This window comes from Falco peregrinus, chromosome 1, assembly GCF_023634155.1.
Source record: "Falco peregrinus isolate bFalPer1 chromosome 1, bFalPer1.pri, whole genome shotgun sequence".
NCBI classification, from domain to species: Eukaryota; Metazoa; Chordata; class Aves; order Falconiformes; family Falconidae; genus Falco; species Falco peregrinus.
The window spans coordinates 49,747,868-49,771,932 of record NC_073721.1 but is presented as its reverse complement, the minus strand read 5'-3'; the positions used below and the strand labels follow the sequence as shown (position 1 = coordinate 49,771,932).

At 52.2% G+C, this 24,065-nt stretch overlaps 1 protein-coding gene across 4 annotated transcripts in view; it reads left to right on the top strand.

The window, feature by feature from the left end:
* Positions 1 to 4,446: 4,446 nt before the first annotated feature.
* The window catches only part of NTNG2 (netrin G2), a 51,802-nt gene continuing 32,183 nt past the window's right edge, over positions 4,447 to 24,065 (top strand). For all 4 annotated transcript variants that reach the window (XM_055806354.1, XM_055806214.1, XM_055806283.1 and 1 more), the window contains exons 1-2: positions 4,447 to 4,798; positions 7,454 to 8,581. In XM_055806354.1, the coding sequence (XP_055662329.1) occupies positions 8,369 to 8,581 (213 nt within the window). In that variant the 5' untranslated portion in view covers positions 4,447 to 4,798; positions 7,454 to 8,368. The remainder of the gene's footprint in view (positions 4,799 to 7,453; positions 8,582 to 24,065) is intronic.

The following is a 24,065-nucleotide window of genomic DNA, read 5'->3' as shown; positions in this document are numbered from 1 at the left end:
CTCCTCTCCCCATCTCCCCATCGGCTTCTTGGGGGGCAACGCTGGCACTTCCCGTGGGCACCAGCCCCCCAAGTGCTGTCGAGCCCTCAGTGGGGGCAGGATTGTTTGGAAAGCACAGACGTGCTCCCAGGCAGGGATTAGAGGAATTCGCAGGGCTCTGTCAAGGATACGGAGGAGATCCCCAGAGCCAAAACCGTCTACTCTCCAACACTTCCATTTTAATAGTAAGTTAAAAGGAAAGTTCCCCTTCTGAGGGGTTGTTAATTATAGATCCCTCCCTGAAACGCTCCTCCTGTTTTTATCCATACTTACTCCCCCACAGCTGATAAAGATAAGGAAAGCTCTACCTTCCCCAAAATCAAATAAATCTTAAATGCTTCCTGAGCTGATTCACATGGCTAAGCTCTGATTTGATATATGAAACAAAAGACGAGGCAACAGAAAGCAACATATTTTCCCTGTGTCAAGGTGAAGTACTTCCCATCACCCAGCCCATCTCTGCTGGGGTTAATGCGCATCAATAATATTTAAATGATCAAAGTTTTTCAGCAAAGACAGTGATGGGTTTTTTCCTGACTTGTCATGCTTGTTTTCCTTAAAGAGGCAATGACCTGCTGTAGTTCAGGCTTGCAGTTTGGCACGCAGAAGCATTTTAAGAAGCGTTATCTCCCGAACAGAACAGCAGCCTCATGTTTCCCTGCACAACAACCTTTCTTAGCCTAAAATGCTTTGCATCCCATTTCCTTGATCTGGCTAAGTGCTTGCATGCTGAAAATCCCACCCTCCCTCCAGCTGTCCTTCTGGCAGGAAAGAGACAGCATCTCCTCTCCAGAGAGTACAGTCACTGCTCCTTTGGTTATCTAATCAGGGAGGGCAAAATTCACCCAGGGCCCCGTAAAACTGTCTGAGCTGCAGAAAATGCATCTGAGGTCTTGTGCGGGAGGGTGTGAGGCAGGGAGCCGGGGGAAGCCTCCCCTCCCAGAGCAGATGCTCTCTGCCATCTCCCCAGCAGCTTTCACAAAGAAAAAAAAAATATGTAGAGTACTCCGGGGACTGAAGCATTCAGCTCTTCCCTCTCCTGCTCACTGAGGTACATGTGTCCCCAAGAGCAGGGGACCAGCAGCCCCTGCTAGCCTGGCCCCCAGCTAAGAGCAGCAGTGTGCGGGGAGGGCAAGAAAATAAATATCCCCCACCCACCCTCCTGGACTGCCTGTACCAAAGCTGTCTGTTGCTCAGTTTCTCAGGCTTTGTGTGGGTTTTCCAGCATTTCTCCTAACTACAAAATATTATGTCTCTCTTCCTTTTAAGACTCAGTGATTTTGTCTTTGCACCAAGCACAAGGAACTGGGGAGCGCAAACCTTCCCATTCTGATCAGGCTGGGCGCTTTCTTTGCTTTCAGCTGGCTCAGAATAAAAGGGCAGTACAAGAGTGGTGAGATGAGACGAATCCCCCGGGTAAGTGCAGGGTTCAGGCAGCCCTCCTCTCCATCATCCGTAACATCCCGAACAAAAGCACCTGGAGTCATTTCCTCCCTTTTCCCTGCAAACTTCTCCCCAGAGGTTCCCTGTGGGCTGGAGAAAGCCACCGCTGGAACAAGGGGTCAGGCTGAGCCGCGCTTGTCGAATATTACCTGAGACCCTCCCCGGCACAGGGGTCTCTCGCCTTCTCCCGGGCTCGGAGCACAATTACGAGCCTGGCGTTTCCACCTAATAAAATGCTTACTCACTCGCAGTAGGCACTTTGACATCCTTGGCCGCACATTGCTAGATAAGGACTATAAAAAGAACGTATTGCTATTATAGGTGATACAGCAATATGTATCCTCAAATGAAAGATCCTTTATAAGCCTGGTTATTATTCTGGCAGTAATCTTGGATCTCTCTCTACGGACTCAACTCAGCTCAAGTGTTAGCAAGCGCATTGCCACCGCGAGCCGGGACTGCGAGGTGTCACGTTTACCTTCTGTTGTTTCAGTATATCCTCTATCATCCCAAGTCAGGAAAACACTTCCCTCTTTTTCCGCGCATGTCAAAAGCACCATTTGCCATTTAGATTTAAGGAGCCAAATATAGCTGTAGTATAAACAGGTGCGAGCCCGCATATGTCAATAGAATTACACCTGCTTATAATGGGTTTACATTTGGCCCTTCAGCCCTGGGGATCCCTTTGGGAGCAGAGGCTGTATTAAATATTAAGGGCCTTATTCTCCACCCCTGCCTATGCTGTAGTAATTAAATCTCAGTGCAGACCCATTGATTTTCACCCACACTCCCCTTGCGTGAGAAGGTAGCGCTCAGCACCAGGGAGGGGGCAGAGCTGTCCCCTCAAGGAAAAACAAGTCCATTTTGCTCCTCGCAGAAATTTCACCAAGAAAGAAATGATACCCAGCATTAAATATTTGCAAAATGTGCTTGGGTAAAAGAATGCAAATGGTCTAAAATTAAACATTCGCTGCAACTCTTTCCCGTTCCCTCCTGCCTGTGACAGCAGCACTGCTGGCTGCTCTGCAGTCCCTGGTCTGCGAGTGCCACAGACCATCTCTCTCCTCCCCAGCGTAAGGACCCTCGGAGCCAGACCCATCAGGATACCCCAGGAGCAGCGTGATTTCCCACCCTCTGAGCCTGTCCCTGGATCTCCCGAGTCGCTGCATAACCTCGGACAAGCCACAGAGCTGCTGCCAGCCTCTCCGGGTATAACGCTGATTAGTTAATTCTGGTGATTTGCCTGGAGCTAGCACCTTTTACCTGTGTCTATACAAGGAGTATTGCTAGCTTCTGATCTTTTGAGCTCCCAGGGCTGAGAAAAACGACTTTGGTTTTTCTTTAAATGCCATGTAGTTTGGAAGTGTGACGACTCATACTGTGGTGTTATTCTTTCCAATTGAAACCTAATGATGCGTGCATATCACTTAACTCTGATGTCAATAATCAGCACACCACTTGGTCCTTGCCGTGGCTATTAGAGGGAATGAAAATGAAATACCAACTCCTTTTTATCCTGTTACTGTACCATAATAACTAATAAAGGAGTAATAAGCGAGACGTGGGGAATTTCCAGGGGAGTCATTACTACAGAGAAGACCTAAAGGCACAAAGTAAAATCCAGGAATATTAGCCAGCCTTGAATTCCCAGCCAGTGCTCCTCATTTAAGTAATACTGCTGCCGTAAAATAAGTGTTTACAGAAAAAGTTAGTTGTGGAAAGTATCAGTCTATGCCCTGACCAGAGGAGTGGAGACTGAGCCAGGACCAAAGAGCCTTGCAGGTAAAGACCACCCTGTGCATCAGTGTAGCATTTAGGCTGGGCCACAGTCTAGATACATGCTGGCATTTCATAAATCTCACTTACGCTCCAGTATATGGGAAATGTCTCCCAGAAGAGCTCTAAATCACCTCTGCCTGGTCACAGGATGGATCATGCATTTTCCAGGGGCTCAGGTGGGAGAAGCCCCGTACATACCTCAGATCAATGGGCCAAAGGAAATCATATAGCACAATACTGAGCTGATGAGACTGCAAACCACGTGCAAGTCGGACAAGGCACTTTCTGGCTTAGAAATGATTGCATTCCGGCTGGGAAGGAACAGGCATCTTCTGGGGGCTGTGTACATAGGGGGCAGTGGGGATTCTTTGGTTTTCCTCCCTGTAAATGGACCGTCATTTATCCACGTGCATGTCAAAAACCTGTTGCTGCCCAGGAACGATCCTGCCTCCAGCACCTGCCCGGTGCAGGGAAAAGCAGGACTTTACCTGCCACAGTTCTGTACACCCTGTCCGCAGCTGGAGCCTCCCCTGCCCCTCTGCCTGGATGCCAAAGAGTTGGCCAAAGCAACACCTATAGCTTCTGCATCCCGTGCCAGAAGGTGTTATCGCACCATACAGCCCTGCACGTTAATCCCCTGCCTTGCCAAAGAAAACCCGGGTTTGGTTAAATCCCAAAGCACATTCCCACCGTTACCAAAGCATTTCCCAGCCATCTGATTTCCCCATCTCCGAGTTCCCGCTTTGTTTATCCTATTAATTCCAACCACCCCCTCTTCCCCCAACACACTCGCGCACAGCCTCATTTACAGCATCTTCACCAGCAGAAGCCTCCCCGAAATATTCAGGGCACACCAAGCGAGAACTTACACGTGCGGGGAACCCCTCGTGACTAGAGCTTTTTTTTTTTTTTTTTCCCCCTCGAGCAAACATGATCTCATGATTATTTTTTTTTAATTTTTTTAAGCTCTTAAAGGGGGAAGGAAAAAAAAAAAAAAAACAACCCACAATAAAAAGAAGGAAAGCACCGAGGAGCGGCATTCCCAGCCTGCCGTTCCCGAAGCGGGGGCAGCGGGCTCTGCCCCGCAGCCAGGATGGCGAGGATGCTGCAGCCGCGGTACTCGGGGGCTGAAGACTCGGAGCTCGCAGCCTCCTCTTCCTCGGGTGCTTTTCCTCCCTCCTCCCTCCTCCCCCTCCCCGCTCGCTTTGCCTCCCTGCACCTTTAAGAAGCACATTGCTCGCCAGTGGGATGGTGTGTGCTAAAGCTGCACAGAGGAAGTTACGCAGCCGGGATCAGGCACGGAGATAAAAGCTCCGATTGTGATTGAAAGTGAGAGCAAAAGGGATTTCAGCCTCGGCATTAACTTGCGAGGGGAGCCGGGGATTGCACAAAGCTTTCCCGGCCATCTGCCCTTGGGGGCCGGCGGCGTAGCGGCTGCCCGCCGGGCTGGGGGGGAGGGGGGGGTGTTGGGGGGTTCCCCCCCGGCCCCGAAGTTCGCTGCTCCGTTGGGAGCCCCGCGCCGCAAAGCTCCCTCCCGGTAAGGACCTGCAGCGCCGAGCGCCGGCCAGCGCGGGGGGGGGGGTGGGGGGGGTGGGGGGGGTGGTGTTGGGGGGGGCGCGAGGCGGGGGCAGAGGCCAGCGCGCGGTGCCGGCAACTGCCCCCAGCCCCCAAACAGCAACCCCCTCCCTTTTCCCGGAGTTTGTCCGGGGTGTCCCGCCGGGTGCCCCCCCCCCCCCCGTCGGGAGCAGCCCCGCTCCCCGCACCCCGACGGGCTCTAGCTGCTCCCGCCGGAGTTCGCAGCCGGGGGTCTGCCCGGACAGGGATGCTCGGGGGGGTCTGCCCGGGCAGGGATGCTCGGGAGGCAGCTCCGCGCCGCCGACTTTGAAGGCAGCCCTTTGCAGCCTCCCCAAGTCCTTTCCTGTAAAAGAAACCGGGGGCGGCGAGGCGGAGGTGGCGGGGGGTGTGGGGGGGTATCGGTTTGCCTGGAGCCACAAACACGTTACGGGGAGCGGCTGGGGGGGAGCCCGGCAGTTCCGGGGGGCTCCGCAGCCTCCGCCGGGGGGCTCGGCGCTGCCCCCCGCACAGGCTGCGCGGCTGCGCCCCACTTTACCGCTGAGGCTGGAGGGGAAGGGATGGGCAGCCGGGAGAAGAGGGAAAAACCCTCCCTGCGGGGGATGGAGGGGAAGGGGGGGGGGGGGTGATTTGGAGGCAACGCTTCTGAAAGAAAATTGAAAACTCCTTCATTGAGTTTACTTTCTGTTCTTAATTCCTGAGCGGCTCAGTTGTTGCTCAGCATTGTCCCTCTATTTCAGGGGGTGTTAATCCAATAATATATATATATATATATATATATAAGCAACCAGCTAAGTCAAGACACAATCTAATTTTGTGTTTTCAATACTCTGGCTATCAGTCCCCAGCGACTGCCGAGTACTCCGCAAAGAAAACAAAGAGCGCTGACTCTATTTGTTCCCATGAACTGCAGTTTCTTAATAATAGCAAGTGAAGATTTATTTTCTAAGAGTCAAACCGAAGCAAGCAGGGCAAAATCCTTAATTTGGAGTCTCCCCCCCCCCCCCCCCCCCCCTCCCGGTTTGCGGCATGCTGGCTTATTTCAGAGCAGCGCTGTGTAACTATTTCTGCAAAGGGACCGTACCAGCTAAGTGTTGCACCACAGACTTCGCAGAGAACCTGCACGCCTGCCTGATTGACTGACAGTAAATATGTTTTCCGGCAGATTTTTATTTCCCTGGGAATCTATGACATTTAGCTAGCATAACAAGACACTAATAGATATATAGATCCTTTCTTCCTGGGTTTTTCTCTATCAGCTGTTCGAGTGCAAAATATAATTGTTAAGGCTATGAAAATAGATCCATAAACTTAACAGCACTGGAGTCATCATTAAAACTGCCCTGCTTGTTCTCTTCGCAACACTGGAGTCTCACGGTCTCCACTGTTATTAGGCACTTGGCTGTGACCAGTTTGATGTAATAATTAGGAACTGACTTGTTATAACTGAAAAGACAGCTCTGATGTCAGCGGGACTTACAAACACTGTGTCACACCGGTTTATTATTTTTACTACATCTACTCATAATGTAAAAATAGCAGCCAGTCTATTCTTTCTTTGGGAGTTTATTCAGGTCCAACGCAGCTGTAATAGTCTCTTGTTTAAGAGCTAGCGATGAAGCATGAGAGAGAGCTTCTCTTTTCTGAACTCATTCATCTCAATCAACAATCTTTCAACCAAAAAGGGGGGAAAGGGAAATGGTAGCACAGCGATGAGAAGCCCCCGAACATGGATCAATGCATCTGTTAACCTGGAGTTTCTGAGCTTTAGTAATTGAGCTTTATGAGAAAGCAAATACTAAACATGCTGTTGAAGCAGACATCCCTAAATTGGGGAAGAAAAGTTGGGGAATCAAACAGAAAGGGAATTATCCAGAGCTAAATTTCCATTCTAAATACATGCCTCCCACCTTCTTGTATGAGATCTCCCTCCTGTATCTAATGCTTAGAGAGGGTATGACTTTTTTTTTTCTTTTTTTTTCCTTTCCTTCCCCCCTCAGCTCTTTGTCATTTTGTTTTGTAATTACTTAAGATTTTTATAGCTCTACTGGAAAGACAACAAAATTGCAGAAATGTTGCTCTAACCTGAAATGAACACTGGGAAGGTCATTGCTCTTTGTATTAGGTGAACCTTAAATGTTATTAGGACTTTAAATTGTTTTTTATTAAATGTTATTGTTCAGATAAATCATATGTGGGGATGCTGGACAATGTATCTGTCTCCCAAGCCGTCTCGTGTATTCGCTTATCTTTTCAAGACGCAATTTGTCTGTCTGTCCCTGCTCTGTGTCTGCATATTCGGCATCTTCTAATGACCTATAGCTGCTTCTTGCCATTATTTGAAGACCCATTAGATCTTGTTGTCCAGCTGCTGTTACAAACCAGACACCTTAAATGGGGCAGCACTCCTTCCCACCTCCCAAACAGCAGAAAAGCCATAAGCATCTTACTATGGATTTCTTTTTATTAAAGTTGTATATCTCCCTTTTACAAAAACCTGGCTGGTGGCTTGGGAAGCCCAGCTGAGAGCTGTGTCCCAGGGGAGCCCTATTTTTACAAGTCTTGTTGCTCCAACTGGCCCCCCTTGCTCCCAGCTAATTTGTCTTCCCATTTGTTGCAGGGGCAGCCTGCTAATGACCTCTCCCTTTGTCCTGACCATGAAAGAGAGAGGAGACCTCAGGTAGCAGCACGGCTTGCAGCTGAAGGCTTTGGGAACTTGCTGCTCAGTTGCCAAAAGGCAGAGCCAGACAGAAATCCTCGCCTGTGAGTGCCTCGCCACCACTGCAAGACACAGAAGGAGAAGCAGCAAGGCCAGCACTGCTCCTGCCAACCCAGCGACCACCCAGCACCCTGCTGGGACCACTGCGGATCTTGCCACCCAACGTGCTTATGTTGACACAACCATCCAACCATCCTTGGGGAGAAAGGGATTTTAGCTCCAAAGAGCCTCTCTTGTCAGACTTGTACTGATGACCAGAGGCTATGTTTATTTTATGTAGTAATGTCAAAAGCCCCGATAATTATTTACGGCAGACCACAGTTTAAGGCACTTTCCACAGCGACGCATTTGCGGCAGACAAGAGGGTCGAGGAAAACCTGATCCAGCACCATCTCACGGCCTCTCCCATTTGCTCCTATCAAATTTCATCAGCAACTCAGAACCTGATCTTTCTATTGACTGACTGGAGTCACCTCTAGATATTTTCATGCTGATTTGGAAGCCCTTTCATACAATAAAAAGCAAAAAATGAGGTTAAGGAAGACTTTTGACCACTGATCAGCAACTCCGGCCAAAACTTTCCCAATCAAGTGATTTGCAAAGTTGGCTTCTGTGCCGAGAGAAACTTTCCACATCTAAATACAGCGTGCAGAGTGGGATCATTCCTCTCATCATCTGGATCTCCTTCGACCGGATCATTTTTAGATGAGGAGTTTCCATGCTGATCCCGAGAGCAACCCCTAGCCCAGTAGCTGCCTTCCTCGGAGCTCTTGGCACTGTCCTTGCCCAGGGATCCAGCACTTGGCCGCAGCTGCCATGCTCTACCTGGTTGCTCTCCTCTTGCACTGTCTCCCCTTGGCCATGGGACAGTATGACATTTGCAAGTCCTGGGTGACCACGGACGATGGCCCGTCATGGGAGTTTTATGCTTGTCAACCCAAGGCCATGCGGATGAAGGATTATGTGACTGTACGGGTGGATCCGGCAGGAATCACTTGCGGGGACCCACCGGAGAGGTTCTGCACCCATGTAAGTGTTTCCCTCCTTCTTTGACGTGTTTTACCAGGCTTTGGTGGCCAGAGACAGCATCCTGCTGAGATGCCGTTATAAGGATATTTTGGTGGGGGCGGGGGGGGGGGGGGGGCAACAGCAGCTGCTGCCTTGAGCTTTCAGCCTCCTGGTCTGCAAACTGGGGAGATGGAGTCCTGCCCATCTCGGTGCTGCGCTGGTGGGAAGCCAGCCCTAGAGCAGGGATGGTGCTGGCACACTGAGGGGAGAGCGAGGAGGAGCCAGGGAGGCTCCCAGGTCTGGGGTGGTAAGTAAGGCCTGGGGTCTGGGAAAACTCTGCCCCGGGCGAGCACGCAGCCTGAGCTGCTCCAAGCTCATCCCTCTGCTTACTGAGGAACAGGGGATACATTTTCCAGTCCCATCCCAAAAGGCTACGCCAGCTCCAGGGTTTTATCAGAGGTGGGTGCATCATTTCAGCCTGAGTACGAGCGAGGGGCAGGGTGGTGGAGGCCAGCGTGGCCCCCACACACCGGCAGCTCAGGGAGTTGGTCTGAGCCACAAATTTTGCTGAAACCCCTGGAAATGGCCCCTCTCTTCAAGACTCCACATGGGAAGGCTCTGTGGACACATACTTGCCCTTGTAGTTAAAATCTTTAACTCATTTTCTCTTAAATATTAATCATTGCATTTCATTCCATGCACCACAAAGCTCAGCAGGAACATTTGATTTATAATTCACAAGGCTTTACGTTGTTAAAAAGAGTTCAGGGGTCAAAGCAAATTTCAAAACAGTGTGGCTGTAACGTCCCCTCCCAAACGTCCCCCAGGAGCAGGCCAAGCACACATTTAAGGCACAGGGACCAAGCCAGCCCATGCTGACAGGGTTTCCACTGGGGTGAGCACTGGGCAAGGAGTGTCTTCTAAAAAAGTGTATTATTCTTTTATTACCTATAATGAGAAGGGGGGGGTTCTCTCTAAACCAGTGGAGGGACTCCCATTTTCTGTTGCCAGCTTTATCAAGGCTAGTATACCCCCCATGCCTCAGTTTGCCACCTAGAAATTGCACAAACTCCTAGAAAATACCCTGGGCCCAACCAGAGCTCAGGGCATCTCTTGGAAATCCAAGAGAAAAGTGCTGCTTTGGTACCAAGGGATACCAAACATTTACGACCAGCAGAACATGCTGCCAGCAGTTGCCAAGTTCCCTTCAGCCTAAGGGATCTCTTCAGTACCAGGAAAGACATTTTCACCAATTCCAGCTAAGTAGCAGCTTCTCCTTTTAAAAGATGGTTATAAAAGAAAGATGAAGTCCAAGGTTGCAAATTAAACAGTTAACTATTGATGGGTCAGTCCGTATTTCTCGTATCTGACTGGCTGCAGAAGGATCACAAGGTGAACGCCAGACTGCTTTCCACTACACACTGCAGCTGTTTGTAAACCCTTTCTGGCTAAGGATGCTCCGGGCTTCAGCTCCACTGACCTCCAAAGCAGCCAAAGACACAAACTGCAATCAGCTCTCTACATGTCTTGAATCAGTCAATAGCGAGGTAAAATCTTTCTATTCTGGGCACCGGCAGTATTTCCTTGTAGCGTACGCCTGCCATGTGCCGTAACACTTGCAAACAGCGCGTACAGCCGTGAATGGGAGTTACACAAATGCGGAACATGGCTCTGCCTTCCTGTCCCTGCCTCACCCCTGGTGCCTGCCTGCCCAGCTCAGCTCCCAGAACAAAACCCAGTGCTCACCGCAACGTCCCCGAGCCGTTCCCTGATGAAGAACGGAACTAAGAACAGAAGTAATATATTGCAAGTTGTTTTTTTTAGATTTTGGGGATAGTTTATGAAATCCCATTGTATTCACGGCCCTTCACTCTCCCGTCTTACACCAGCACTGGCCTCTCCAGAGGATTTAGACTTGTAAAAATGAAGCAGCTGAAGAGCAGCCCTGCCGAGGTGAGCAAGGAGCCTACCCAGCGCTTAGTGCACAGGGTAGTAGGTGGCTGCAGGAGGGGTCCAGGCTCCAGTCCAGCCTAAGGACCCAAGTGGTACGTGCTGGGAGGCCATCAAGGTACATTGTCACAGCCACTGTCACAGAGAACAACATGTGGCCATTTACCGCTGAGCATCCCCTTACGGTCAGTAGAAAGTGGACCCAGCAAGACTCGGCCCCTCCATCGCTGGTGCTGGGCGGTGGCTTGACACCTATTGACATGCAGAGAGCAGTGAGCCATGCCGCAGAGGATGCGAGCGGAGCTTTGCTACCCCAGCGCAAAGGAAGTGCTGGGCAAAAATCGATGTCGCTGCCCACGATCGTTACAGCCGCCGAGCCCCGGCCCTCGCCAGAGCGGGGGGGGGGGGGGGGGGGGGGCGAGGGGCTGGCACCCGCCTTGCGGCTCCTCGCCTGCCAGCCTGCTCGGGTGTCTTTTGGTGTCCTCTTATCCTTTCTCTTCAGGTTTTAATTATTTTTATGTAACAGGTGGGTTCTCATAGGAGCCTGGCTTTCCAGCAGAGAAGTTCTTACGGTGACTGTATTGCTTTCTTAGGTGTCTTTCAAAACAGCAGGGTACTGTCCGTGCAGTTAAACAAACGTTACTCTGAATTAAGCATAGCCCAGCAGGACACCTGCACTGCTCAGACAACTGAAATCGAAATTAAAGACACAAAACCATCCCTCCATGCTTAAGGAGCCAGACAAGAGGGAGCTGGATGATGTCCCCATGTGGGGCATCAGTGCAGGCAGGCAGAGGAGGAGGGTCCTGGTAGAACTCAGGACCACATAAGGCAACAAGTGGTTCCTACAAGGCTGTACTGGTACTGAGGAGGCTTGCACAGCTCGCAGGGTCGCACACTACGGCTGTAACAACTTCAGGCAGCGCTCGCAGAGAGTTCCGCAAAGGGAGGCACCTGGGAGATGGCAGGATTTACTTGGAGGACTGTCTTTTCTGTTTTACAGCCATTCCAGTCACATCTGGCTGCTCCCTTCTCATTGGGAAGTGTTTTGTTGCTTATTAAACTTGGGGCTTTTGCTTTTTCCACCGTTTCTGAACCTTCTCCTGTCAATGACTTTCTGGCAGGGTCCCCTGAAAAATGAATCGTACTGTTCCTCCTGGCAGGGTAGGGGGAGTGGTGGGAGCAGGAAGACAAATGGATAAGTAAATGAAAGCCTGAATGAATCTAAAAGTGTGACTGAAGACTAATAGGGAACAGATCTTTTAACCGAGGATGTCAAGGGAAGGGCAAGACTTCAAAGGTCACATCCAGGGCACGGCCCGGGGTGGCTAAATGCAGAATTCAAATAAGAGGGGTCTGCAGGGCAGGCACGGCTGGGGAACGGCAAAGCCACACGGTCTGCATGGGGCACAGGGGAGGTGCAGCATTACTTCACCATCCCACCCACCCGGGGAGGAGGAAGAGGATGGCAGAGCCGGCAGGGTGCGCCCAGGTAGATGCTGAGATGCTGAAGCTCTTCTTCGATACCAAGCAGGGACCTTTGAGAATTAACTTTCAAGCATCGGTATTTGGCGCAACAGATGAAAAAAGCTACGCGGGTTTTGTGGGCAGTTTACTCATGGGGCAGGCAGTGGGGAGCAAGCAAGCACAAAAGCCCCAGCCCCTGCTCCAAATGGCTTTGCAGCTCAAGGCGTTTTTCCAAATCATTCTAGCAAAAGCCAGGAGAGGCAGCTATAGCAGGCTGCCTGCGAGCCAAGAGCCATCCCAGAATGGTTTTGCTGCTGCCTGACGCCCTGGTGAGAGAACCCCCACACACCCATCCAGCAGCACAGAGACCCCAGCTCGCCGCCAAGATGGGAGCCCCTTTTTTTTTTTTTTGGCCCTCAAAGGTGTCAAGACCGTAATTCTTGTTCAGCCGATGCTCTTTGATGCAGGGCCGAGCTCTTAGCCCATATTGATGGATCAGGGGTATTTTTATTTGGCGTCAGCATTGTTTCATCAGCTAATAGAGCTTGTTGATTTTGGCACAGCTACATGAAAGGAAAAGGCTTTATTTATTCATTACACTTTCAGCCAAATTTGATGTTTAGTTTAATTCTTAGCTAAACTTTTCTGAATGATATGTGGTTATAAGGCTGGTACTAAACAACTCTTTCTCTTAGTAGACCGAGTGCTAAAATTGGAAAAAGCAGGCAAACTTTTGGGCACAAAAACCCTTTTCCCTACATTCTTTGCCCATCTCATACAGCTAGACCCAGCCATAGCTTCATACCCCTGTTTTAAGTGCAAACAAATTGTTACGGGTTCGAGGATGATTAAAGTCAAAGTTTTTAAAGTAAGAAGGAAAACGGAGTTGCTTCAGAGATGCTCTTCCAAGAGCATTTTTAAAGATGCAGCATGATCTGGTGGTTAAAGGATGGTTTCACCCCTTCTGGTACCCCCGGCAGAGACAAACCCCACAGCACTTCCCCAGCCCATGCTGCCCCCACACCTCGTTTCAGGTAGGAGAACCAGGGGGGCATGTACAGAGCCCATGTACCAGTCAAATGGAAAATCCTTTCCAATAAAAGTGGATGTTCTCCCTCCTCCTTGATTAGATCAGCACGTTCCACTGTTGGCCACAAACCCATCGTTGGCCTTAGCAGGGGGCTGGGAGCCAGAGCTCCCCTTTGCCCTTCCTTGGGGGAACTGTATGGCATCAGGGACAATTACTTTGCGTTTATGCCAAAATTCAGCAGCACTGAATCCACTGTCCACTGTCAAATTGCCCATGACATCTCGGTCAAGGTTGTGGCGATGGAAAGCTGCATCTTTTTTTTTCCACATCTGTAAAGTGCTCACAGCCCCCCTTCCCCCTTGAACCCTCCAGTACATTAAATTAACACCTGGAAAAAACTCCCCTTTGAGCAGAGCCTGGAAAAGGCAACTGCTGCTATATCCATCCGGATGAAGGCTGGAACCAATCCACCCTATGCACCCATCATGGCATTGCTTTGGAGCGTGGGCGAAAGGGCTGGGGCCCTTCAGCTTTGTTTCCACCCTTAATCACTTCTCAGCATCAGGGTTGCTGCAGAGAACACTATTTGAAGTCAAGATCAGCAGCTCCATGCCCTTGGGGCCAGACCCTTGGATTGCACGTTATTAGCTGCTCAGCAAATTACACACCACTACTCTCCTACCACAGAGGCTACTCCGGAGCGCGACAGGCTCTTGGTGCTATAAAAGCAGAGGCTTTAGAGAAAATGAAAGAATACAATTCAGCTTTAAATTAGAGAGTGCTGAGCAAACGGGATTTCCCCCCACAGTCTGTAGCAATTTCTTTAAATGCCCAGTTCGAGATTCATCTTGTTGTAAAGTGGGATGCTGCTCCCCTAACAAGGATCGTTTCCACTTGCTGACGGAAAAGACACAGCGATAAAAATCAAGCTGTCAAGCAGATTTAATTGGTACAGTGAGCAGAAAGCTTGCCCCCACCTTGAATAAGATGGGGAAGAATAAACTGCTTTTAAGAGAAGCTTTGCGCTTGAAGGGGAACAGTGTCCAGGTGGGAAAAGCTGGAGAGAACTGGCTTTGGAGACTTGCTGGGGAGCGTGGCCAGAGCCAGGAAAGCAGCTCTTACACTCACTCATACACCAGCTCCAGGTATCACAGTTTTCCACAAGCAGCTCTTGAAGCCAAAGGGATTCAGGGAAATCCTTCCTATTAATTTATTTTAAAATCTGTATTATATTCTATAGCATAGATATTGTTTTCCATTAAACTTTAAAAGGAATTCTCCCTGCAGGAAAGACTGCCTGAGTGGGAAGGAGTACTCTCCTACCACGCTCTGGTTTCCTTAATTGAAAGCCCGATTTTAACCTTAGTTGAACCTAATTACTCTTTCAGACCCCACACCACCTTTTTATCAGGATGCTGAGGCATGGGGCTCAGGCTGACCCAGCCCCACAACCCTACCCGTGTCCCCGCTGTTCCCCCGCGGCAGCACCACCCCAGAGCCACGGTCGGTCAGACCAGTTTGCTGATCCGTCCAAAAATCACCTCCGCAAAACGACCCAGACTGCTTTGCTTTCTGCTCCGGCAGCAGCTGCGGGGCTGAGCGCCCGGCTGCAGCGCTGCATGCCATAACGCCTGGGTCATCTGCAGCAGCGGGGCTGCAAAATGATGTGTGGCACTGGGTGGGCGCCTCTTCCCCCGCAGTTACGCTCTGGGGCAGCTACAAGCAAGCAATCCTGATGCCCTCAGTGGGGACCCTCCAAGCTCAGCACCTGGTTCACCCCATGCTTTTGGAGAAAGCAAAATGGGAATGTACCCAAGCAGTGCCAAAAAGCCTGTCCATGGTGCAAGCCTCTTCCTTGGCAGCAGCCCCTTCCCCCCAGCCTGAAGGCGCGGAGGGGCTGCAACACAGCTGAGCGGCTGCTTCCATCCCCACCGGAGCCACGGGCCCCAGCACCCGCGGATTCACTGCTTTCTGCTGGGCTCAGCCCCACTCACCAGCAGCAGCCAGACCACTGGATCCCACCTGTGAGGGGGACAGGGTGGCGAGGAGCCAGTGGTCACTCCATGCCCATCTCGCGCTGTCCCCACTTGGCTGGCTGCAGAGCTTACAGCAATGCAGGGGCGGCCGGGGGGTCCTGAGGTTAATGAATTCCTCCTCTGACCTAGATGGTGAGCTCCATCAAGCGTGAGCAACAGCAGCACGGCAATGCTTGGCTAGCAGAGCCCGAATTTCTGACTTGCCAGAGTTATTACGCACGTGGGCTGTTGCTGACCTGCTTAGCGGGAGTTCTCCACCGAGATGGTGTGAGCACCACCGCTGCCACCCTCTTGAAGGCATCCATCTCCCCAGGCACCCAGCCTGCGGTGCTGAACACACCCCGGGTGTTACTCCTGCAGTTCAACACCACGCGGCAGGGTCCCAGTGCTGGAAAACACCAAAGAGGCTTTTTCCTCCACAGACCACACAGCACTGCTTGGTGGCCAGAGGTGTCTCTGGGGAGAAGCCAATGCCGGCACAGCCCTGGCTAAGACCCACCAGCAAACAGTAGTTTGGGCTCCCAGCCTTCACCCCAGGCAGATGAGCCATCCCCTGCAGCCTCAGACGCATCCCATGAGGTTCCCACCATCCCCCCCCTCTTTCAGGCAGGGTCCCCGGGACCCACGGAGGATTGCACGTCGCAGTGCTGGCCCCACACCTGCCCTGCGCTTGCTCCAGCCTTTGGCACCGGTGCCTCTGCACAGCTGCTGTGCGCGACAAGCAAGCAGGCTTCGGGAAACCTGTGGCTTTTGGCTCCATGGGGGTTTCTGTGTTTGTCAGCTGTCCCCGAGCAGGCTCCAGCTGCACAAGGGGACCGGCCAAGGTTGCCTGTCTAGAAGCTGAGTGCGTGTAGGCACGCAGCAATGTAGAACCACCAGGTTGGGTCTCATCCCAGCTGGCTCCCACCTCTCCTGCTTGCTTACATCTGTGCAGAAGCCACCAACGCAGCAGCCTGCCCTCCCCAGAGCAGCTCCAGCCTCCGCCTCTGGCGAGTCCCACAAGAAGGCGAGTGCCGGCGTGGTGAGCAGAGCTGGTGCCGGAGCGGGCAGCAGGGTCACACATCCACAAGTGCCCATCGCCCAGGACCAGCACCCATTTTGCTGCATGCTCCAGCATGGGCAATGGGTCTCCACTCCCTCAGTGCTGAGCATCATGTGGATGCTGCCACTGCTGTGTCCAGTCCTGCCCCTGGCACCTCCACATCCCTTTGTGGGGGGAATATCTCAAGGGGAGAATTAGCACAGATTCAACTGGTTTTTACTCCCAGCCAAAGAGTTTTTAAGCCCTCATCCCCTGGCTGAGGCGGCTGCTTCAGCTCCATGTGCTGCCTCTAATGGGGTTTGTGGGGAGCCAAAAAAAAAAAGGAGAGGATCACAATCCTGCCCTCAGGGACAGCCAGGGCACATATCGGGCTGACCACAGCACAGTCCCAGCCTCCGACAGGTACCTGCTGAATTGTTCCCCTAAAACACAGCATAAAGCAACCAAATACTTTGCATGCAACAGCAAAACCAGAGCGCTCGATGCAGCAGGAGCCCTGATCAGAGGTCAGGGATGGGTGCAGGGGCATCCACCACCAAACCGTGCTCCCCCTGCAAAGGCTTTGGGGACAATCTGCACCTCCATTCGAGGAGCACAGCAGCGCATCCACTCCCTCTCCTCTCCCCCTCCCAGCCTCCGTGTCCTGCCCTCCCCCATTCAAACTATCAGGGCCTCTCTTACAGAATAAAATATTAATAGCGGCGTAGCGAGCCTCTCTGCAAAGGCTGCATGTATTGAGCTTACAAGGCGCACAAGCTTTTAGAGAGTAGGACACTTTTCCTACTTCCTAAGCATTTTCTTAGTCCTGAATCAATAATGCACTCTAAGCCCAGCACACAGGTCGCTGCTGTTGTGCTCCTGCTGATAGGGACTGAGGAGAGGGATACATCTCTGTAGCAAGATGCAAGGGCTTAATAATCTGGCAGAGAAGGGATGGGGCAGGATCCAAGGAGTTTAATTTGTAGACAAGCCTCAGGGAAGTACCCTGGGAAGAGCAAAGCTTGCAACTCTTGGGTACAGAAAGTCTGGGTTGGGAGACGAGCTAAAAAGCAGTCAATGGGATTAAATGCCTGCGTCTTTGAACGCCTGCCCGTGGTTGCTGGCTGAGGGGTGTCTGGTCCATCAGCTTCTGATCTGGGGCCCTAGGTCGCTCTGTAATCCACAAACCTGCAAAAGGAGCAGCTGAGGGGTGCAGCCCCGGTGGGGAGGTGGGTGCGGAGGTGAGCCCAGGGCGCCAGGAGGGATGGGGTTAGAGCAGCTCACGACGGGATTAGTAGTTCAGAAAGAGCTGCTCAAAAATGATTCCATGGGAGGCCAGGCTGTGGGCGATGCGATGTGTGTGCTCGCCCAGCACAGACCAGATTATCTGCTTAGGAGTGGAATTTTCCGGGCGGCGTTAACCCTTGCGTCGCCCACAGATCAGCCGCACATGCATCTTTCAGGACGAGGGGCTTGGCAGTGGATGTGGCAGTGGGAGCTGAGCTGCTGCCCAGCATCCTGGGGCTTTGGGAATGGAAGCGGTGCCCAAGGTCACCCAGCGAATGGTGTGCTCAGGGCCCTCCTTGGAGAGGTCACCTGTGGACTGGGCTGGATTCAGTCTGGAGGTTAGAATTCATCGGGTAACCAGATTTTCTGACCATTTCTGGCTTAGCCCGAGTGGGCGTGAAGGGATTTGTGTCCCTGCACGAGAGGTGCCGGCTGTGTTGTGAGGGTGGACAGGTGACTTGGGTCAGTCCTTGTGCGTGACAAGCAGCACCTCGCTCTGCATCCTCCCTCCACAGAGAGGATGCTTCCTGCCTGGACGCCAGCCTCCGGCGCGGGTCTCACCACCTACGGTGCAAAGATCAGTTCAGACCCTTCTTGAGAGGTACTGAGCAACCACAGGGAGATTTTCAGAGACAGTGTGGGGTGAGAGCAGAGATTTCCTTGACCTTCACATCAGGTTTGGGTGAAGGAGCCACTATGCCCAGCTGCAGGTGCCTGGAGGAGCTCAATCTTCAGGAAGGTGGAGCCTGACCCTGCTTTTGAAATCCCTCCCTGCCTCAGTTTCCCCACCAGGAGAGAGGACATTGCACTGCCACCACACGACCCTGTCTGGCACTGTGATGTCTCCTCACAGCTGGTGGCGAGAGGGGCGCAGTGCTGAGGTAGGATAAAATACAAACGAGATGCTTCTTGAATGCAGAAGCAGGCTGGAGGGGGAAGGGGAAGAGCAGCCACGAACAGGGGCTGGATCTCTTCCCTGGCAGAGAGACAGGCCCAGGGGAGCCCGAGAGCCCCGAACAAGCGGTGCGCTGTTCGGTAAACGAGGATCTGCTTCAGGCCAAAGGCAAGAGGCAAAAGGCAAAGCAAAACATCTCGCCAAGCGCGCCCCGGTGCATGCCCGTGGAGGGCTGTGCTGCGGGGCTTGCGGTGCTGCTTTCTGCTGACTCACGCTCTCCGAACCCCGCACGAAGGCACAGGGTGCCCCGTGCCAAGGGTGACCTTGTGCTCGGACAACCTCCATCCCGGAGGAAGGGGAAGGAAGCCGAGGAGCGATCAATCCCCCAAACCACAGCCCGGGGGGAGATGGAGGGAGTGACATTCAGCTGAGCCAGAATTAGCAGCAGATCTGTGGAGGGACCCCATTTCCACCCTATTAATAATTCATCCCAGCTCTGCCTTTACCTGCTCATAAACAGCAAACAGCTTGTTAGCGAGGATGGTTTTCTCCCCTTTTGCTGTCTCTGCCCTAATAAGAGCCCCTTGCAGATGGCTGGGGGGAGGGAGGCAGTAAGGGAAGGACACACGAGTGAACAAACCACCCCACCAGCCCACCCCGAGCTTCCCACCCCATCCCTGCAAGTCTCCCTGACCCAGAGCCCGCTGCCTCCCAGCCGGAGCTGCCCTTCCCCTGCAGAGACTAAGCCGCAAAATCACTCCTCACTGAAGCCCAGGTGCCCTGCCAGAACCTCCCTACACAGGGCCATTTACAACCCCTCTTTGGAGGGTTACCACGAGGAGGAGAGCGGTGCCCACAGGGTGTGCGGGCAGGGGGTTGCTGGAGCATCCCGAGCACCTGAGCAGCTCTCGGGCAGCAGCCACACAGGCAGCCCCTGGGAAAACTGTGTCTTCCGCCATATGAGACAGCTTCTGGACTATCTAAAAATATATAGAGCTTGACCAAAGTGGTATTAAAAAAGAAAAATAAATGTAGAAGAAGACATAGCATCTTGAAGAAAGCCATTAAGATTTCATTATGAAAAGGTGCACTTTGCCATCAGAGCACCACTGACATCTCCACAACCCGACCGACACGGCAGTGCTGGCCCCGTCGGGGACCCCTCCCCACACACCGACAGGCATCCCGAAACAGCACAGAGCCACCCCTGACACATCTGCTGGGTCTGAGCCCCAGCTGTGCTGCGGGGAAACCCTGTCTGGGCACCAGGGGACGGGTCAGTAGCGCAAGAGGAGCAGATGCTGAGCAGGCAGCCCCACACATCCCCCCACGGCTCCCCGCATCCCCCCACATCCCCAGTGGCATCGGGCAAGGAGGGCACCAACCTTCCCCTTGGCTGGGGGGGGTGGCTGGTGCAGGGCTGTTTGGCTTGAGAGGGGCCTTGTATTTCTCCTCAATTACCTCCGTGCTCCCAGCCAACCCTGCCAGTGAGTTGTGCCACTTGCCAGCTGTTGGAAATAATCGCTGTAAATTAATTACGCTTGTTTCACCCCTCTGATCCCTCCCAGCCCATGAATAGAGTGAAAATTAATTGTCAGAGAGTATTTCTAGTTCTCTGGGAGTCCCATCCTGGCCACTGGCAGGGTATGGTTTATGCCCTGAAGCATGAGATTTAATTACCCACAAATGTTATTTTTGATCATAAAACCACCTTGTCTTTTCATAAATCCAGATAGAGCAGTTGAACCCTCAGGTCAGAAGCAGCAAGAGTGAAAATACCCCATAATGATGTTAGGACAAGCCTGTGTCCTCTCCTGGGTAAATGCAGTTCTGCTTGGGAAAGAGCATCATGTCCCAGAACAATTACTGGAAGAAAACCCAAGGAAGTTTCCCAGGCACCCGTCGCTCAGGGTGGCCCTCCTCAAAAATGTGTGTTGTAGAAAATAGATTTAACTCTGTATCAGTGGGGAGGACAAAGGTGGTTGTCACCAGACCTGGGTCGGGGACGGCATCTTCCCCACTTGGCGCATTATTTCCCGGTGCTAAATCGTGGTGCTGACAGGCACCGGAGCGAGCCTGCAGCCTGGCCAGGATGAGGACAGGGACAGATCCCTGGGAAGCCCCGGCAGAGCCAGGGAAGCTGGAGCAGGGGATGGAGGTGAAGCAAAGCCCCGCAACTCAATCCCACCGTGAATCAAGGGAATTTGGCTGAGCATAAAGCAGCAGGAAAGCAAATGCACCGGGACAGTTGTTTCAGCTTTATCCTGCAACCCAGTGAGCAAATGGATCTCTCTTCAGTCCTTCCCTGGCAGGCAGGTTGCTGAGGGAAGGGGAGGCTGCCGGGCACACACGGTGGCACCGGTCCCCGACATGGACATTGGTGGGGCCGGAGGGCTCAGGTGCACACAAGGATTTTGGTGATGCAGTTGTTTGCAGGATCTGAAAGAAATTTGATGGCAACTTAAGGACTTCGCTGCCATGTGAGGCAATGCAGGGACTTTGTGAGCCCCATCAGCTAATCTGTCCATGGGAAACCAAAGGCAGCATCATAGGTGCCCTGGGAGAAGCAGAAGGGCCTTGGGATGCACCCAAGAGCACCTTAAGCATCACAGCTGGACGAGGTGGGTGCTGAGGAGGGGATTGTCCCCTCCTGTGTGGGGGTGGAGGTTCAGACTGAGGTTTCGCTGGCCACAAACCCTCCTGAGAAGGAGGGAAGGACATTTCTGTGCCATCGCCCACCCCACTGAAATCAATCCAGCATCGCTCGACTCGCGGGCCAGCAAAACCCTGAATTATTGTGCCACTCGGAAAAACTGGATGAAAACCTATAGCTGAAAGGGGCAGCACCATCCAAACCCTCCTCATCCACAGCCCCCCCACCCCCGCCGCGGTGGCAGGTGCCGGCTGCTGCTAATGGCCCCACGAGGGACAGCCTTCAGTGGCACCAGATCTTCTCCTCTCTGCTCCAGGAGCCTGGTCACTAAGCAGATCACTCATTTCAGAGTCTGCAGGAAGCTCCTCCTCATGTTGAGAGCCAGACCTGGCTCTTCAGGTGCTTTAGGCCGTGGAGGGGGCGATGAAACAGCTCCTGGTCCCAACCATCAGCAGCACAGGGGAGCCTGGAGATACCCAAAGTCTGAGAGCTCTCTGGTTGGGTTTGAGAGGGGGAAAGAAACACTACAGAAGGAAAGACCCAAGAGAAACCCACCAACAGGATAGATCTTTGTGCCAAAGAAATGCAATTAACTTTTTTCCTCTTTGATAAAAATCTTCCCATAAAAAAAAATAAAATCAAGGGGTACCCCACTACCCCCAGCTAAAAAAATACAAATTTTGGATTTCCAAAACTAGTCCAAGTTGATGAGACCTTGTCATTACTCTTATTAGGAGACTGCAATTAGAAACTAGTTGGTCTCAGGGTGACCTAGGGTTAGCAGAGACCTTGGCTTAAACAACACAATTCCAGCAGGCAGGAGAGACCCCTGAAAGCAAAGCAACAGCGGGGGCGTCCCCTGGGCCAAGGCACCATTGAACAAATCACACCAGGTTATGAGCGCTGTGAGGAGCATCCTTGCCTGAGCAGTACAAACCTTCACATCACCTGCTGATTTTTCCATGCTGAAATCTTGCAGGGCTTTTTTTCCCCTTTAATATGATCATTATTTTTATTATTTTTCTTCACTGTGCAGCTAGTGGCTGCGCTTGCTTTCCAGCTTCCCTTTGGCATGGACATCTCCTAAAAGCTGCAGTTCTGTTTTTGCGCAGCTTTCACCATTCACAACAGATGTATAGTTTGTTTAAAAAATTCAACAGCTTAATGATTAATCAAGTAATTTCACCTACAAAAATATATAATTTTATGCTACGAGGCTTAAAAATGGCATCATTTGCCAGGAAAAAAAAAAGCAAAACAACTTTGTGCGCTCATTAAGAGCCCTAGAAACCAGCTGGGCTCTGTAAAACCAGGGCCCTTTATTGTGGCTGTTTTCCCCCCATTTTCCCCCCTCCCCAGCAACGTGGAAACAGCTTTGCTGCAGCATCCTGGATTTCTATCATCACACCTTGCTAGACCAATATCTTGTTTCCTAAGAAATCCTCCTGACGAGCAAGTCCCCGCTGTCACCTTCAGGAAGCCCCTTCTGCAGCATTTCTGCCCAGGCACCGAGGGGGCAGGACCCAGGGGCTGGCACTGCAGTCACCGGGACCAGGACATACGTCCACCTCGAGCATGGACCCGTGTGAACCTCATGAGGTTCAACAACGCCAAGTGCAAGGTCCTGCACCTGAGCTGGGGCAATCCCTGCTATGAACACAGCCTGGGGGTGAAGGAGTGAGAGCAGCCCTGAGAAGAGGGGCTTGGGGGTGGATGAAGAGCTGGACATCAGCCGGGAACATGTGCTGGCAGCCCAGAAAGCCAACGGTACCCTGGGCTGCATCACCAGCAGCGTGGCCAGCAGAGCGAGGGGGGTGATCCTCCCCCTCTGTTCTGCTCTGGTGAGACCCCCCTCTGCAGCGCAGCATCCAGCTTTAGGGTCCTCAGCACAGGGTAGACACCAGCGTGTTGGAGCAGATCCAGAGGAGGCCACAGAAATGATCGGGGGGGGGGCGGCGGGGGGACTGGAACACCCTCCCCCTGCTGTGGGGAGGGACTGAGAGGGTTGGGGTTGTTCAGCCTGGGGAAGAGAAAGCTCTGGGGCGACCTTACAGCACTTAAAAGGGGGCTTGTTGGAAAGATGGGGACAGACAGTTGAGTACAGCCTGTTGCGATAGGGGCAATGGTTTTAAACTAAAAGAGGGTAGATTCAGATTTGGTAGAAGGAAGAAAATCTTTACCATGAAGTGAAACCCTGGTACAGGTTGCCCAGAGAGGTGGTAGATGCCCCATCCCTGGAAACATTCAAGGTCAGGCTGGACGGGGCTCCGAGCAGCCTGATCCAGTGGAAGGTGTCCCTGCTCGCTGCAGGGGACTGGACTGGGTGACTTCTAAATGTCCCTTCCAAGCCAAACCACTCTATGTTTTGCCCCGTGGAGGCACAATCTTGCTACGATGCCATTTGTGAGGACAAGTTGTCTTTAACGAGGCTCTGGCGATTTGTCCCTGGGGATTTGCCCCTTGGGGCTGTGCCGGGGCTAAGCAAGGTTACAGTGCTCTTAGGTGCACCCTCAAGAAATGAGCAGCCAGAAGAGCATGCTGAAGAGCCAGAAACCTGCAACATCTAGTTGCTGTGAGGACACTCACGACTGATTTAATAGCGTGAGACTCAAAGTGAACTGGTTTATTTTAAGCTCACCGAGACCAAGTTTGCCTGGCTAATGCATTCTGACTTTTAGATTGAAGACGTAAATATCTTGAGACTTTGGACAGATTCTTTGGAGGACGCACGGCTTGGAGGAGGAAACCAGATTCAAAAATAATACCTGGAATTATTCCAAGAGCACTATAACTGATCTTACCAGGACCAACGGAGCAGCCAAAGTATGGCCATCTGTTTCCGCTCCCCCCTGCCCTCCTGGCTGACTTCAAACCACCCCACCAGCAGAAAATGCCTTGAGCATCCCGTGGAGGAAGGACAATTCAATAAACCTAAAACCAAAAAGGAACACTTCATTTTAGCAGAGGAAGCCGTAGTGATGTGACTCACTTTGGTGGCTTTTGAGGCTCTTCCCCACCTTTCAGCACTGTCACTTAGAGGTTATTTTTGTGTTTGTCCTGTTACAACCACGCAGCTCTCGAGGTGTGTGCCGCTCCGGAGCACCAGGGTGGTTAAAGACATCTTTGGGCTTGCTGCCTGCTGAGCTGAGCACGCTTACAGGTTGGG